Consider the following 13,732-nt stretch of genomic DNA (forward strand, 5'->3'; position numbering starts at 1 on the left):
GTGCCTGACAAAGCTGGTGGCCTTCTATGATGGGGTTACAGTATTGGTGGATAGGGGAAGAGCAACTGACATCATCTACCTGGACTTGTGCAAAGCATTTGACACTGTCCCCCATGATATCCTTGTCTCTAGAGTGGAGAGACATGGCTTTGACAGATGGACCACTTGGGGGGGAAGGCATTGGCTGGATGATTGCACACACAAAGTAGTGGTCAATAGCTCAGTCCAGGTGGAGATCAGTGATGAGTGGTTTTCCTTAGGGGTCAGTACTGGGACCAGTGCAACTTAACATCTTTGTCAGTGACACAGACAGTGAGATTGAGTGCACCCTCAGCAAGTTTGCCAATGACATCAAGCTGTGTGGTGCGGTCAACACCCTGTAGGGAATAGTTGCCATCCAGAGGGACCCAGACAAGCCTAAGAGGTAGGCCTGTGCGAACCTCATGAGGTTCAACAAGGCCAAGTGCAAGGTTCTGCATCTGGGTCAGGGCAATGCCAAATACAAATACAGGCTGGGGGAGAATGGATTGAGAACAGCTCTGATGAGAATGATCTGGGGGTGCTGGTTGAGAAGAAGCTTGACATGAGCCATCAATGTGTGCTTGCAGCCCAGAAAGCCAACCATGTGCTGGGCTGCATCAAAAGCACCATGGCCAGCAGGTTGAGGGAGGTGATTCTGCCCCTTTAGTCAGCTCTCCTGAGACCCCAGTTGGAATACTGCATTCAGCTTTGGGGCCCCCAGCACAAGGAGGACATGGATGTATTAGAATGAGATGAGAGGATGGAGCCACAAACACGATCAAGAGGCTGGAGTACCTTTTCTATGAAGACTGGCTGAAGAAGTTGGGGTTGTTCAGCCTGGAGAAGAGAAGGCTCCAGGAAAATGTTTTAACAACCTTCCCATACCTAAAGGGGGCCTGCTGGAAAGCTGCAGAGGGACTCTTTTGTCAGGGAGTGTAGTGAGAGGACAAGGAATAATGGCTTTAAACTAAAATAGGTTAGGTTTAGATTAGATGTAAGGAGGGCATTTTTTCCCTTGAGGGTGGTGGGGCACTGGAACAGGTTGCCCAGAGAAGTTGTGGATGCCCCATCCCTGGAAGTGTTCAAGGCCACATTGGAGGGGGCTTCAAGCAACCTATTTTAGCGTGAGGTGTCCCTACCCATGGCAGGGGTGTTGGAATTACATGATCTTAAAGGTCCCTCCAATGCAAGCCATTCTATGATTCTATATTTTCTGGCCTTAAGGAATTCCCTTTTTCCCATTGCTCTTCAAACCAGAGGAGTAGTGCTTTTTCTTTGTTTTGGATTCTGTTCCCACCCTCTTTTTAGCTTTCATCATTATTTCCCTCATGTTTGTGGTGTTTTCTGTTCATGTACACCTTTGGAGCCATTTCTCTATCATCCTTCCTTTAAGGTTGGTCCTAAGAGTTACAGGTTGTTTCAAACATACTTCTTATTTTCACTAGCAAGAAAAGTGTACAAGATCACAAGAGCTTTTATGTCTTATCCTCCTCTTCCTTTCCCTTTTCTTCCCTCTCCAACTCATTATATACCTCACTTTCTACCCAACTTTCTTATTCATGACCTTTCACATCCTCAACCCTACCAGCTCTTTCCCACCATTGTCTGTGACATATCTCAGCCTCTATTTAGGTCAACACAAGGCAGTAATCTTGCCCTAATGCTTCTTCTCCGGTTGCCCAGAAAAAGTCTTCATCCCATCCCTTTTTAGAGCAGCAGTGTCTGGATTAGGATATGTTAGCAGTCACAGAGGAGAAAAATCAAAATAGGAGACATAATACAATTGCCAGAGAACTCTCAGCCTAAGGGAGAAAGAAAGCTGCAGCAAGCACTCTGGCCACGTCTTTGCCTTTGTCTCTTCTGAAAGCAGCAAGACAGTTACATTTCTGAATGCTTAAAGAATGCTATTTTCAGAAATAAAAATTGCTGCTTGTTATGTGTTGTGTTTAATACATGCAAATAAATATTACTTCTAATTTGTCTCTTGAAAATCAGTAGTAACAAAATAGATATGCACAAATGTTATTTTGGATAATGCCATTTTTATGCTGCAAAGTGCAGATCTAATATTTTCAAAATAATTTTATTTGGAAGTCATTATGTTTGTAGATGTAGACATTACTTAAAAAGTTTACTCACATCAACATTTTTGTTAAGACAGCCAACAATATCCAAGTTTATTTTTTTTTTCTACATGTTCTGCATAATTCGGTTTCTTGTCAGGCACCATTTTATAAATTATTATGTTTATTTCTAGAGTTCTTTACAGAATTTTATTGATACATGTTGTGTGCTCTCTTTTACATTCAAATAAATAAATCATTTTTCACATAAAGAGTGAAAACTTAATGCCTATTGTCTTTAACAAGATCATATTTCCAAGGAAACAAGTAGCTAGATGTCAGGGCCTTTTGTAGTGGATATGTAAATTTCTGTACTGTGGCTCTTGTTCTTAATTGCCTGTTTTTGGCAGAACAAATGGCACCGTGATTTATTGTCATCTTTATCAACTACTCTAAATCATAAAGCACTGTTACAGCACAATAACATTTGCAAGAATATTTTGTGAGGACAGAATAAAAATACCAAGGTCATATATGCAACAGTTCTGGGTTTTGTGTTTCCATGCTGTGATAATTTATTTTCAAAAAAAGCTGATGTTGCCATGATGGCTTGTGACCTTGGAACACAGGAAATACTTCACAGGCTATTCACATATATTTCATTTCAAATATACTCATAGCAGGCTGTTTGCCTATAATCTTAATGCCCACAAAACTCTACAGTGTAAGAATTCAGGATTAATGCACAATGTTCGAAGGATGACTATGTCCCTGAAACACACCCAAATATCCGAGAAAATACACCTGAGCAATGTGTAAAGTCAGGAGGACAATTTCATCATTGCATGTCTACACACTTAATTTTTAAAAGTAATAGTTTCAAAACAGTATTTCAGCACCTTACAACATGAAAGGTATATGTAAGACTACATATATCACATTTGTACAGTCTGAAATATCTCAGTTTAATATATAGAATGAATGTAAAATAACCATGTTGGAATTGTAGACCTCTGAATTGTAGACCTCGTCTTACACAATTTTCCACAAAATAAATGTGGATTTTTAAATAGGATATTGTTCTCTAAATATTAATGATAGGTGTAACTAAAGTCTCTGAGAGTTTCACAATTGTATTTGAGGACAGAATTAGCTGTCATTTATGAGCATCTTATCATTGAAACAAGGCAATGAAATCTATCCATCAATTTAACTATTCCATTTTCTTTTGCAGGCTTGCAATTCATTCCACTGTAATTCTGCCACTGATCTACTTAATAATAGTAAGGAAAAATCCTTTTCGTTTTGCCATGGGGATGGCTCAGGCACTTCTGACAGCCCTCATGATTTCTTCCAGGTAAACGAAAGAAACATTTATTTTCTGTAATGTTCTTAGCAGTAATTGCATTGTTTGTGCTCTGATTTTGTCACTTCGTTACATACCTGATTTCACCTGGACAATTGTAAATAACCTGGAGTTTGAAATACTACTTTTGTCATTATTTCTGCAGTACGCAAAAGGACATTATATATTATAGTGAAGCTCTGCTGGCCTTTCACCAAAGTAGAGTCTGGTCTTCCTGATACAAATTCAGGAAATATTCTTTTGCCATTCAGCTGATTACTCATGGACTTCCTAGAGTTTGGGTTGTTTCAGTGTTACATATATTATGAAGATTTTAATGTGTATTTTTGAGGATAACCAAGACTTAGTTATTTCTTCCTATAGTTTGAAGAAAGAGCAAAGGTAGTTTTGCTTTAAAACCCAACTCTTCACTTTCATATTGCAGCCTTCCTGTCTGCAAATTAGGCTGTAAGGAAAAGGAAAGATAAAGGAAATGGTATATTACCTGTGCTTACTTTCTGTGTGTATCTGTGTGCCAGTTCAGCAACTTTGCCTGTCACCTTCCGCTGTGCAGAAGAAAAAAACTTCATTGATAAAAGAATTACCAGGTTTGTACTTCCAGTTGGAGCTACCATCAACATGGATGGCACAGCTCTCTACGAAGCAGTAGCAGCTGTATTTATTGCACAACTGAATGACTTGGAACTGGATATTGGCCAAATAGTTACCATTAGGTAAGACTAAAGCCAAGACACACATTTTGTTGGTGTTTTTCGTAATGAATGATTTTACTTCGAGTACCTCATGGGAAAGTTGAAGCTATCATTCACAGCACAGGAGAAAACAGCATAATTCTCATTTCTTGTTCCAGAGCCTATGCAATCAGGTGAGAAGGTGGGCTGGGCCAAGGTATATTGGGAAATTGCCATTATTATATCACAGAAAGCACATGCAGACCCAACTCAGCATCTTCGTATGATTTAAGTTGTATGTTGGCCATGCATTTATCTATTTATTCTGCATTGTAATGCTAACAGCTGTTCACTTGCTCAAGGAGCAGTGGACTCTGCTCCAAGTGTTAGGAACTGTTAATGGCACTGATTCAAAGTTGTCCAATTGACTTGTCCCCACATGCTGAGTAGATACTACTCAACAGGAAAACTGGAACATTTGGATTTCTTCCTTGCAGTGAAATATGCCTATTTGTGCCAGAAAATAGAGCTTCTATGAGCAGCACTTATCCTGAATGCATTTTTCTGTCGTTATTTGGGATTTAGTGTCACAGCTACAGCAGCCAGCATTGGAGCTGCTGGTGTTCCCCAAGCCGGACTTGTCACCATGGTGATTGTACTGAGTGCTGTTGGCCTGCCAGCTGAAGATGTTACTCTGATCATTGCAGTTGACTGGCTCCTGTAAGTTTAAGGCACTTGATATTTATTTATTTGTTATTACTTTTAATTCTTACACAAGCTTTTTAGTAACATGTGGGCCTGTGAAAGAAGAACAAAATCATGTAGGAATGCTGCAGGAATTGGACAGATTCTTTTTGTCGCCGGCCTTGTTCAGTATAGAATTGGATGTAGCCATGGCTATAATTCTATGAGAAGTCCTACAGTGTGGGATGGAAGTTAATAACCTCACATTCAGAGATGCTGTTCAGCCAGTGGGCACAACATTGTTAAATCGTCAGTGTAACACTCAGGAAAGGCATGTTTCACAGTACTAAGGAGCACCGGTGGAGTTTCTCAACTGATACCATATTTTACTATATAGATACACCCTTCACAGAAATCAAATGCAACCACAAGCAGAATCATCTCAGCTGATTTTAACAAAGCACATAAATGCCATACACTAGTGAAGATGGAGTGGAGCACATGAACGAAGTTGGACCTTGATTCTATATGCACACACATGACAGGCTCTACAAGGGTACATTCTGCCACCATCAGTTTGCTTGGGTTGCTTTCCATTGAGACAGTTTCTTAAGGATACAGTCCCATGACCAGAAAGCACATGTGCAAACTCAGAAAGCACTACTTATCCCTGATCCCAACCGCTTCACCTCAGAGCACATAAAAACCTCTCAGTCCCATTAAGCATCTCTTTCTGGAGAGAAGCATTTAACCAGAAATCTTCTGTTCAAATAAGACATTTCTAAGCAACTTCTGCAACAACCCCAAATAATGGCATCGTGTATTCTTGAGTTCAAAAAGGAATAGGTGTTCAGTTTTGTCCCATGATTCACTGGAAAAGAATAACAAGATTCCCAAGTTAAGGAGTATAACTTTAGTTTATAATAGAGCTTTTTTCTGCCTCCTAAAGTGTCCATGCTATCATGCTCAGACTGAGGTCTTGATCACTGGCGTTAACTCATCATGGGTGATATTTTATTGGTACCAATCCACAGATAATAGTCATTTCATAGACTCTGCATTTCATTTTCTTAGGCTTATATTTACCCTCAAAATAAGTTAATTCCTTTTCCTTGCCCACCTTTTTCAATGATTTTCTTGAAGGATTTCTTGGCAGCAACCTATGTAGTTCACAGACACATTTAATTTATTTGATTATATAGCTCAGTTTTTCAGGCTGTAGAGAAACTGATCTCCAGAAAACCAAGGTTGTTAAATGGATCCAATAATCAATTAAATTTCAGTATAAACATCATTCCTCAAAAAAAAAAAAAGCACCAAACAGTGTACATTTCCCCCATCAACTGTCTGCAACAGTGTCTAATAGGTTTGTTTACTGTGCTCCACAATCATTTTGTTTGCTCTTTTACCAGCTCTTTTACCAGTGCTCATTTAATTTTGTTAACGGTGGTGAAGATATGTACAAATCACTGTCTCAGAGCAGGTATCTAAAGAAGAATGTAAGAACAAAACAAATATCTATTGTTACTTTTCCCAAAGTGCTTTCCTAGCCTTCAGGCAGTGGCTACCTCAAAAAGTTCCCACGTTAGAAGTGTTTTTTGTTTTAACAGTGCTCAGCAGACTTCTTCTGATGTGAATTTGCCTCGTTTCTTTTGGAACCCATATCAACTTCTAGCATCCAGATGTCCTGTGAAAAGGAATTCCACAACCTAACAATGTGTTGTACAAAATACTTTTTTTAACCCATCTCATAATCCTTTTACTTGATGTCCTTTAATTCTTTCATGAGAAAGAGACAGAGAACAGTCATTCTGTACTTATTATGGTAATCATAATTTAATGGACCCTATCATAGAATCATAAAATCATTGAGGTTGGAAAAGACCTACAAGATCATCTGGTCCAACTATTCCCCTACCACCAATGTCACCCACTAAATCATGTCTCCAAGTACCAAACCATTCCTTAAAAACCCCCAGGGATGGTGACTCCACCACTTCCCTGGGCAACCTCTTCCAGTGCCTAACTACTCTATCTGAGAAGAAATTTCTCCTAATTTCCAACCTCAACCTCCTCTGGTGCAACTTGAGGCCATTCCCTCTAATCCTATTTCTACTTATCTGTGAGAAGAGGCTGACCTCCAGCTCCCCAAAACTTTCTTTCAAGTAGTTGTAGAGAGCAATATTCTATCAGCCATTCCTCACAGGACTTGTGTTCCAGACTCTTCACCAGCTTTGTAGCCCTTCTCTGGACATGTTTCAGGGTCTTGATGTCCTTCTTGTAGTGAGGGGCCCAAAGCTGAACACAAGTACTCGAGGTGTGGCCTCACCAGAGCAAAGTACACGGGAATGATCACCTCCCCGGTCCTGCTGGCTGCGCTATTCCTGATACAAGCCAGTATGCAGTTGGCCTTCTTGGCCACCTGGGCACACTGCTGGCTCATGTTCAGGTGAGCATTGACCAATAGTCTCAAATCCTTTTCCTCTGCACAGCTTTTGAGCCACTCTGCCCCAAGCCTGTAGCGCTGCATGGGGTTGTTGTCACCAAAGTGCTGGAGCCGGCACTTAGCCATGTTGAACCTCATTCCATTGGCCTCAGCCTGTTGACTCAACCTGTCCAGTTCCCTCTGCAGGGCCTTTATATCTTTTCCTCAGTCCACAATTTAGGTGATTCTTAGGCACAATAATAATACATATAAGGTACCTGTTCCACCATGAAACAGAGAACTGTCTTTGATTCTAATTGACATGTTTCAGGTGAAGGTGTCTTGCTGTGTAAAGAAAATTAAAGATTAATTTCATGAACAAGGTATCATTGGCAATGCATTTTGCACTTCAGCAGATGGAATGCACATCATGAAGCCACGTAGATTATTAACATTTTTGCCTTTTGTACTTACTGCCTAAAATGTATTATTCTGCAACCTGTTAGTAGTGGCTTATTAACAATCTTCTAGTTAATTCTGAACTCATCAAGGTTTTTTTGTTTGTTTTTTTTTTTTTTTTTATGTAGGCTTGAGGAGATTTTCCATATTTTTAATAAAGTAGAATATAATTATTATGAAAAATGAGTTTCCAGTGCGACTCACTCATCCTACTGATCCTACTGGACATTAACTACATGCTTCCCACTTCCTTTTGCTACCAGTTATTTCCCTCCCACATGGAGAATCCATAGCCACCTTTTCATACTGGAAGCTTTTTGTAGAAGAATATTTGGGAACTGATTCACTTCATTATTGTTTTTGAAGTCTTCCATGCCAGTTTTCACGTTTTGCATGGTATTCCTGCTTTTCTGCCAAGCAGTGGCATATTTTTAAGGCCTGCAGGTTACATTTCTCTTGGGAGAAAAACTGCCAGCACAGAAGCATCATGTTTCTTAATGTGACTTAACACAACTTTGTACATCAATTCTTTAACAAGAGTTTAGGCCAAAATACTGGGCTAGGCACTTCTCTAGTTGAGGAAATAACTGTCAAAAAGGCAAAAGGCAAACACTTCTACTGTGCCCCACAGTCTCTCCCCCCATTCCTCCAAAAGTGGTCTCATTGCAAAGAGAGCCAGCTGTGTAGCATACTCCAGGGCTTGAGAAGTCCTCCCCATAAGACTTCTTGATTACTGCTGTTAACAGACCAGTTATGTGACTTATAGCTTCACTCATCCTGTGCAAAGGCATTCATTAGGGAAGTCACACCAGATTTGTTCAAATTCACGTGGGGAAAATTCTCCCCCTCGATCCCTTGTCCTCCCGCACTTTTTCCTTGAAGGCCAGAATGGCCTAGAATCTGCACTGGAAAAAAAACATGAGCTCACCATTTGCTAACGTTGCTTATGTTTACTAAAGGATTTTCTAGGTAACATATTGAATGATTTCTCTGACATTTTTATTCCATAGGGATCGATTCAGAACAATGGTTAATGTCTTGGGAGATGCCTTTGGTACAGGGATAGTGGAGAAGCTCTCTAAAAAGGAGCTGGAGCAGATGGATGTCAATTCTGAAGTCAACATAGTCAACCCTTTTGCCTTGGAAACAACAACACTTGATAATGATGAAACAGAGACCAAGAAATCATATGTCAATGGAGGCTTTGCTGTGGATAAGTCTGACACCATATCCTTCACACAGACATCTCAGTTCTAAAGCCAGTAAGTAGCTTTCAGGTGAAACAGGAGCACTAAAGGACATGGCCATATGCAATCTTAAAAAGCTTAAAGGGTAACTGAAAATTAATTACATCTCACTTATATTTGATTTACTGCACAGACTGATTCTCTTCACTGGTTCTGCCCCCTTCTGATCACCTCTGTCAACAGTTTGAACTCAGCACTTTTGGTCCTTGCTGATATGTTGAAGAAAAAGACAGTGGTAAAATACTTTTTATTTTATTTTATTTTATTTTATTTTATTTTATTTTATTTTATCTTATTTTATTTTATTTTTAAGAATATACACACTTGGTGAGGCTATGAATTGCCTCTTTGGAATCAGCATGCTCATATATGGGGATCAATAGCTGGAACAGCCAAACATGTTTTTCTCAGGAGTAGTACAGCATTCCACATCTCACCTGCATTACAAAACACCTCTACAAAATCTCTTTTAACATCTTTGCCTTCTAAACACATTGCACTGTACCAGAAACCTACTGTACCTTGATCGTGTGCCAAAATAGTCCTTTCTGCAGCTAAGAGATCACCTCTATGGCAAACTGAGTAAGAAAGGAACAGAACAAGGCCTTGTACTACGTATTCTACTGTAAATGGGGTTCCATTTTTCTTTAATTGTGAAATAATTTGGCATGGAAGAGCTGCCATTGGTTACATAGCTAGACTTCCCCTTGTGTTCCCTGTGAATGCCAGCTGCTGGCATGAGCCTTCCGATGTGAAATACATTGCTGTGGATTTTGGCTTCTGGCATTTGAAGAGTTTTGATAAAGTGAAATTTCACCAGTTTTGGTCCACTTCAGTGGCGTCCTGGTACATTGACAACAGGAGAAATGTTAGTTTACTCTTGTCCACCTTTGACTCTAACCAAATATTAATCAGCCCATAAGTAGCCAGAGGTCAGGAAGATGAAAACAGGCTATAAAGCAACACATAATGCAAACTCCAAAACTTTCCTCCTTAGAACAAAAACAGGTGTTGTATGAAGAGTAGGAGGCATGCCTCTTTATAAACAGAAGCCACTGTCACTAAGCTCTTTACACTGACTGGCTGTGTAAGCATACAGGTTTGTAGCTGTGACACCACTAGAGTGCCAACATATATTATCAGCTACATTGTATCTCATGAATCATTTCTGGACCCAGAAAGTCATGTATTCTGTTGGCTTGCTGTAGGATAAGAAGCAACAAGAATTTCCTAATAAGAAATCTCCATTGTCTAAAACATTTTATACAAGATTTTCATGGTGCAAAATCACTCTCCCCACGGAGGTTGCTGTAACAATTTTTTTCCCTTGCATTTTACCATTCATTAGCCATTTTACTTGTAAACTGAAATTCATATACAGTTGTTTGTAAGTAAGATTACAGGAAACCTAAAATTGCACTCATATGTTAACAAAAAACCCTGCAGATTCTGCTGCTTGTGGCAGTGTACTATACTTGAGTCAGGCCTACACTTTTTTATTTAAATAAACCAGAAGCGTGCCAAAGAGCAACAATTAAGAACATATTTACTGTAGAATTTGATAAATTGCACCTTAAACCAACAAGTCAATGAGACATAATACCATATTTAAACATTGTAAATATGTGATAATGTTAATCTAAATATTATTATGTTTATCCATAATAAGGAAAATGTACAGATTGAATAAGTCAATCTTTTACCTGTGCTGAAATAGTATGAAACATTTGTATGGCTTTGCTTATGAAAGGAAAAAAAAAAAACAAAAACAAAAACAAAAAAGAAAAAAGTTTCCCATAATTAACGTATGACCTATGTCTTGTCTTTCCTTTGCTTTTTTTTTTAAGTTACCTATTTAACATTACCCCATTATGTAGCCACCCTAATATGATGTACTGTGAATCGTGTTCCTACCATATTCTAAATAAATAAATTATCTCCTTCGTTCTTGTTGTAGCCTCCCATCCTCTCCTCACTGTAGAATATTGAGTTCCATTATGTAAGAAAAATCTCAAAAAAAATTCTTCATACAAGATCTTCTGTGAAGCTATTTTAATTGCAATTGCAATGGTGGGCTCCTGTCAATTAGGAGCACATTTTAGTAAATAAATCATAACCTTTTATCCCCTATTACCTGACACTTGATCACCTCCCCTTTTTCCTCATTGGCTGAGTACTACAGGTTCACAAACTACTCAATGGCCCTCTATACCATATATGTACAACTTTTGTTTTTTTCAACCTTTTAATTTCTCCTTTTTTATTTTTTGAGAACTTGTGATCTTTATTTTACTGTTCCCACACTGCTCATCCTGTTTTTGTCAAGCTTCTACCTTATTTTGGAACAGTGAGGCCTTCTACTGTCCACTTATCTACTTAGCATTTCTCCTTGTTATGACTACACAACTACCTTTGAATACAGAAAATTAGTTCTTTATTGCAAAAACACAACTTAGTTTCTCACAATTAGCTATGGCAGGAAAAACAAAACTGTGAGTTTATGATTCAGGTTTCTTTCGCTATTGATCCAGCAGTAGTAGCTTTGGCAAGAATTAATCTTTCTTACAATAAAATAAAAACATTGCTCTCACATTAATATGGCAGTGAGACTACAAGAAAACCCTTTAAATATGGAGGATTTGGGTTGGTGGTACACTTTTAAAAACACGCTAAATAGCAGATTATTTATTTATATGTATTGGGTTCGAGGTTGATGGTGCTATGTTGCCATCCACTCACCACCAAAACGCCAGGGCCAGGACAGGAAATCCCATCTCAAGTGTCTAGCTGATCGGCTGTCCATTTCCTTAAGCTGAGCAAGTGCTTATATGTAAGAATACATATGTTTCTATACAACTGTATTGCGTTTACATGCTGAGGTGCTATGAGAAACAGCCCTGCAAAAGGTGACATGTAAGAGTATACTACTCTTAGTAGGAAAAGCTAGAGGATGAGCAAGAAGGTCAAGAGGAGGTGCTGTAGGTACCACAGAACAGATTCCCCTGCAGCACAAACACTGGAGGGGATCATGACTTTCAGGTGAATGTGTCCAAAGGGAAGCTGCAGCTTTAAGGGAGCCTGCAGTAGAGCTGGGGAGAAATCTATATAGGAAAGAGCATCCAGGCGGAGCTGTGATAGGGTGACTGCAAACTCCCAGGCCTGTGAGACAGTTTAGGGTGGAGGGAGATCAAAGAGTCATGGATGAAGGTGTGTAATATGTGTAATATGTGTGTAAGAAAAGGAAAATTCTGCTGTGCACCAGCAGCAGGGAGAGAGAGGAGTGAGAAGCAACCCAGGTCAGTGAAGGATGATAAGGAAGAGGTGTGCCAGGCACTGGAGCAGAAGTTACCCCACAGCCTGTGGAGAGGCCCCTGGTGGAGTAGGCTGTCCCCATACAGCCCATGGGTCCAAAGGCAGAGCAGATATCCATGATGCAGCCCATGGCGGAGCCCCTGGTGGAGCAGGTGGATGTGGCCTGGAGGAGTGTGCAGCCCATGGAGAGCCCCTGCAGGATTATACTGCAGGCCGGGTCTGCAGCCTGTGGAGAAGACCCCACGCAGGAGCAGGGGATCTGTCGGGAACTGCCACCCATGCTGGAGCTGTCTGCTCCTGGTTGATGGACCCCATGATACAGACCGATACTGGAGCAGTTGTTGAAGAGCTGCTGTGTGTAGGAAGCCCATATAGCATGACTTCAGGAACAATGGCATCCCGTGGGAGGGGCCCCATCCTGGAGTAGAGGAAGAGAGTGACCATGGAGTACTGCATTCAGTTTTGGGCCCCTTACTACAAGAAAGACATGGAGGTGCTCGAGCGAGTCCAGAGAAGGGCAACGAAGCTGGTAAAGGGTCTGGAGAACAAGTCTTATGAGGAGCGGCTAGGGAGCTGGGACTGTTTAGCCTGGAGAAGAGGAGGCGCATTATCACATTCTCACATTATCGCACTCTACAGGTACCTGAAAGGAGGCTGTAGCGAGGGGGGGGTTGGTCTATTCTCCCACGTGCCTGGTGACAGGACGAGGGGGAATGAGTTAAAGTTGCGCCAGGGGAGGTTTAGGTTGGATATTAGGAAGAATTTCTTTACTGAACGGGTTGTTGGTCACTGGAATAGGCTGCCCAGGGAAGTGGTTGAGTCACCATCCCTGGAGGTTTTTAAAAGACGTTTAGATGTAGAGCTTAGGGATATGTTTGGTGGAAGATTTGTTAGCGTTAGGTCAGAGGTTGGACTGGGTGATCTTGGAGGTCTCTTCCAACCTAGCCTATTCTGTGATTCTGTGATGGAGGAGCGGTGGAGACAATGCATTATGGATTAAGCACAACGCCCATTTCCCATTGATCTCTGCTGCTTGAGGGGCAGACATAGGAGAGGATGGGTGGGATGGAAGATGTTTTTAGTATGCTTTTAGATTTTCAGTGTTCTAGTACTCTGCTAATAGGCAATAAATTATATTAATCTACCTATTTTGAGTCTTTTTGAATAGAATGATAATTGGTGAGCAATCCTTCTGTCCATATATCAAGCCTTGGGCCATTTCCATCATGTTCTCTCCCACTTTTCCTTAGACAAGAGGGAGAGAAAGATGGCTACGATGAACTTAAAATTACCAACAGGGTAGACAACTAAATTTATATTCAAAATCGAGCCAGCTGTACTTTTGGCAAGAATTAAATATTTGTAAGAAATTAGCAGATCCCTTTGGAGATAATTTTAAAGTCTACACCCACGGGAAACCTCTCTCAGAGTCTAGGTCTTTGAGCCCAGTTTTTAGGTTGCTGCCCGCTCCTTGGTGCTGTGGA

At 40.3% G+C, this 13,732-nt stretch overlaps 1 protein-coding gene across 1 annotated transcript in view; it reads left to right on the forward strand.

Moving 5' to 3' along the window:
• The window catches only part of SLC1A1 (solute carrier family 1 member 1), a 58,053-nt gene extending 48,869 nt beyond the window's left edge, over positions 1-9,184 (forward strand). The window contains exons 9-12 of the mRNA XM_035310325.1: positions 3,319-3,441; positions 3,969-4,163; positions 4,707-4,841; positions 8,700-9,184. Of these exons, the coding sequence (XP_035166216.1) occupies positions 3,319-3,441; positions 3,969-4,163; positions 4,707-4,841; positions 8,700-8,946 (700 nt within the window). The 3' untranslated portion in view covers positions 8,947-9,184. The remainder of the gene's footprint in view (positions 1-3,318; positions 3,442-3,968; positions 4,164-4,706; positions 4,842-8,699) is intronic.
• The last annotated feature ends 4,548 nt before the right edge of the window (positions 9,185-13,732 follow it).

Source organism: Oxyura jamaicensis, chromosome Z, assembly GCF_011077185.1.
Source record: "Oxyura jamaicensis isolate SHBP4307 breed ruddy duck chromosome Z, BPBGC_Ojam_1.0, whole genome shotgun sequence".
In the NCBI taxonomy this organism is placed as follows: Eukaryota; Metazoa; Chordata; class Aves; order Anseriformes; family Anatidae; genus Oxyura; species Oxyura jamaicensis.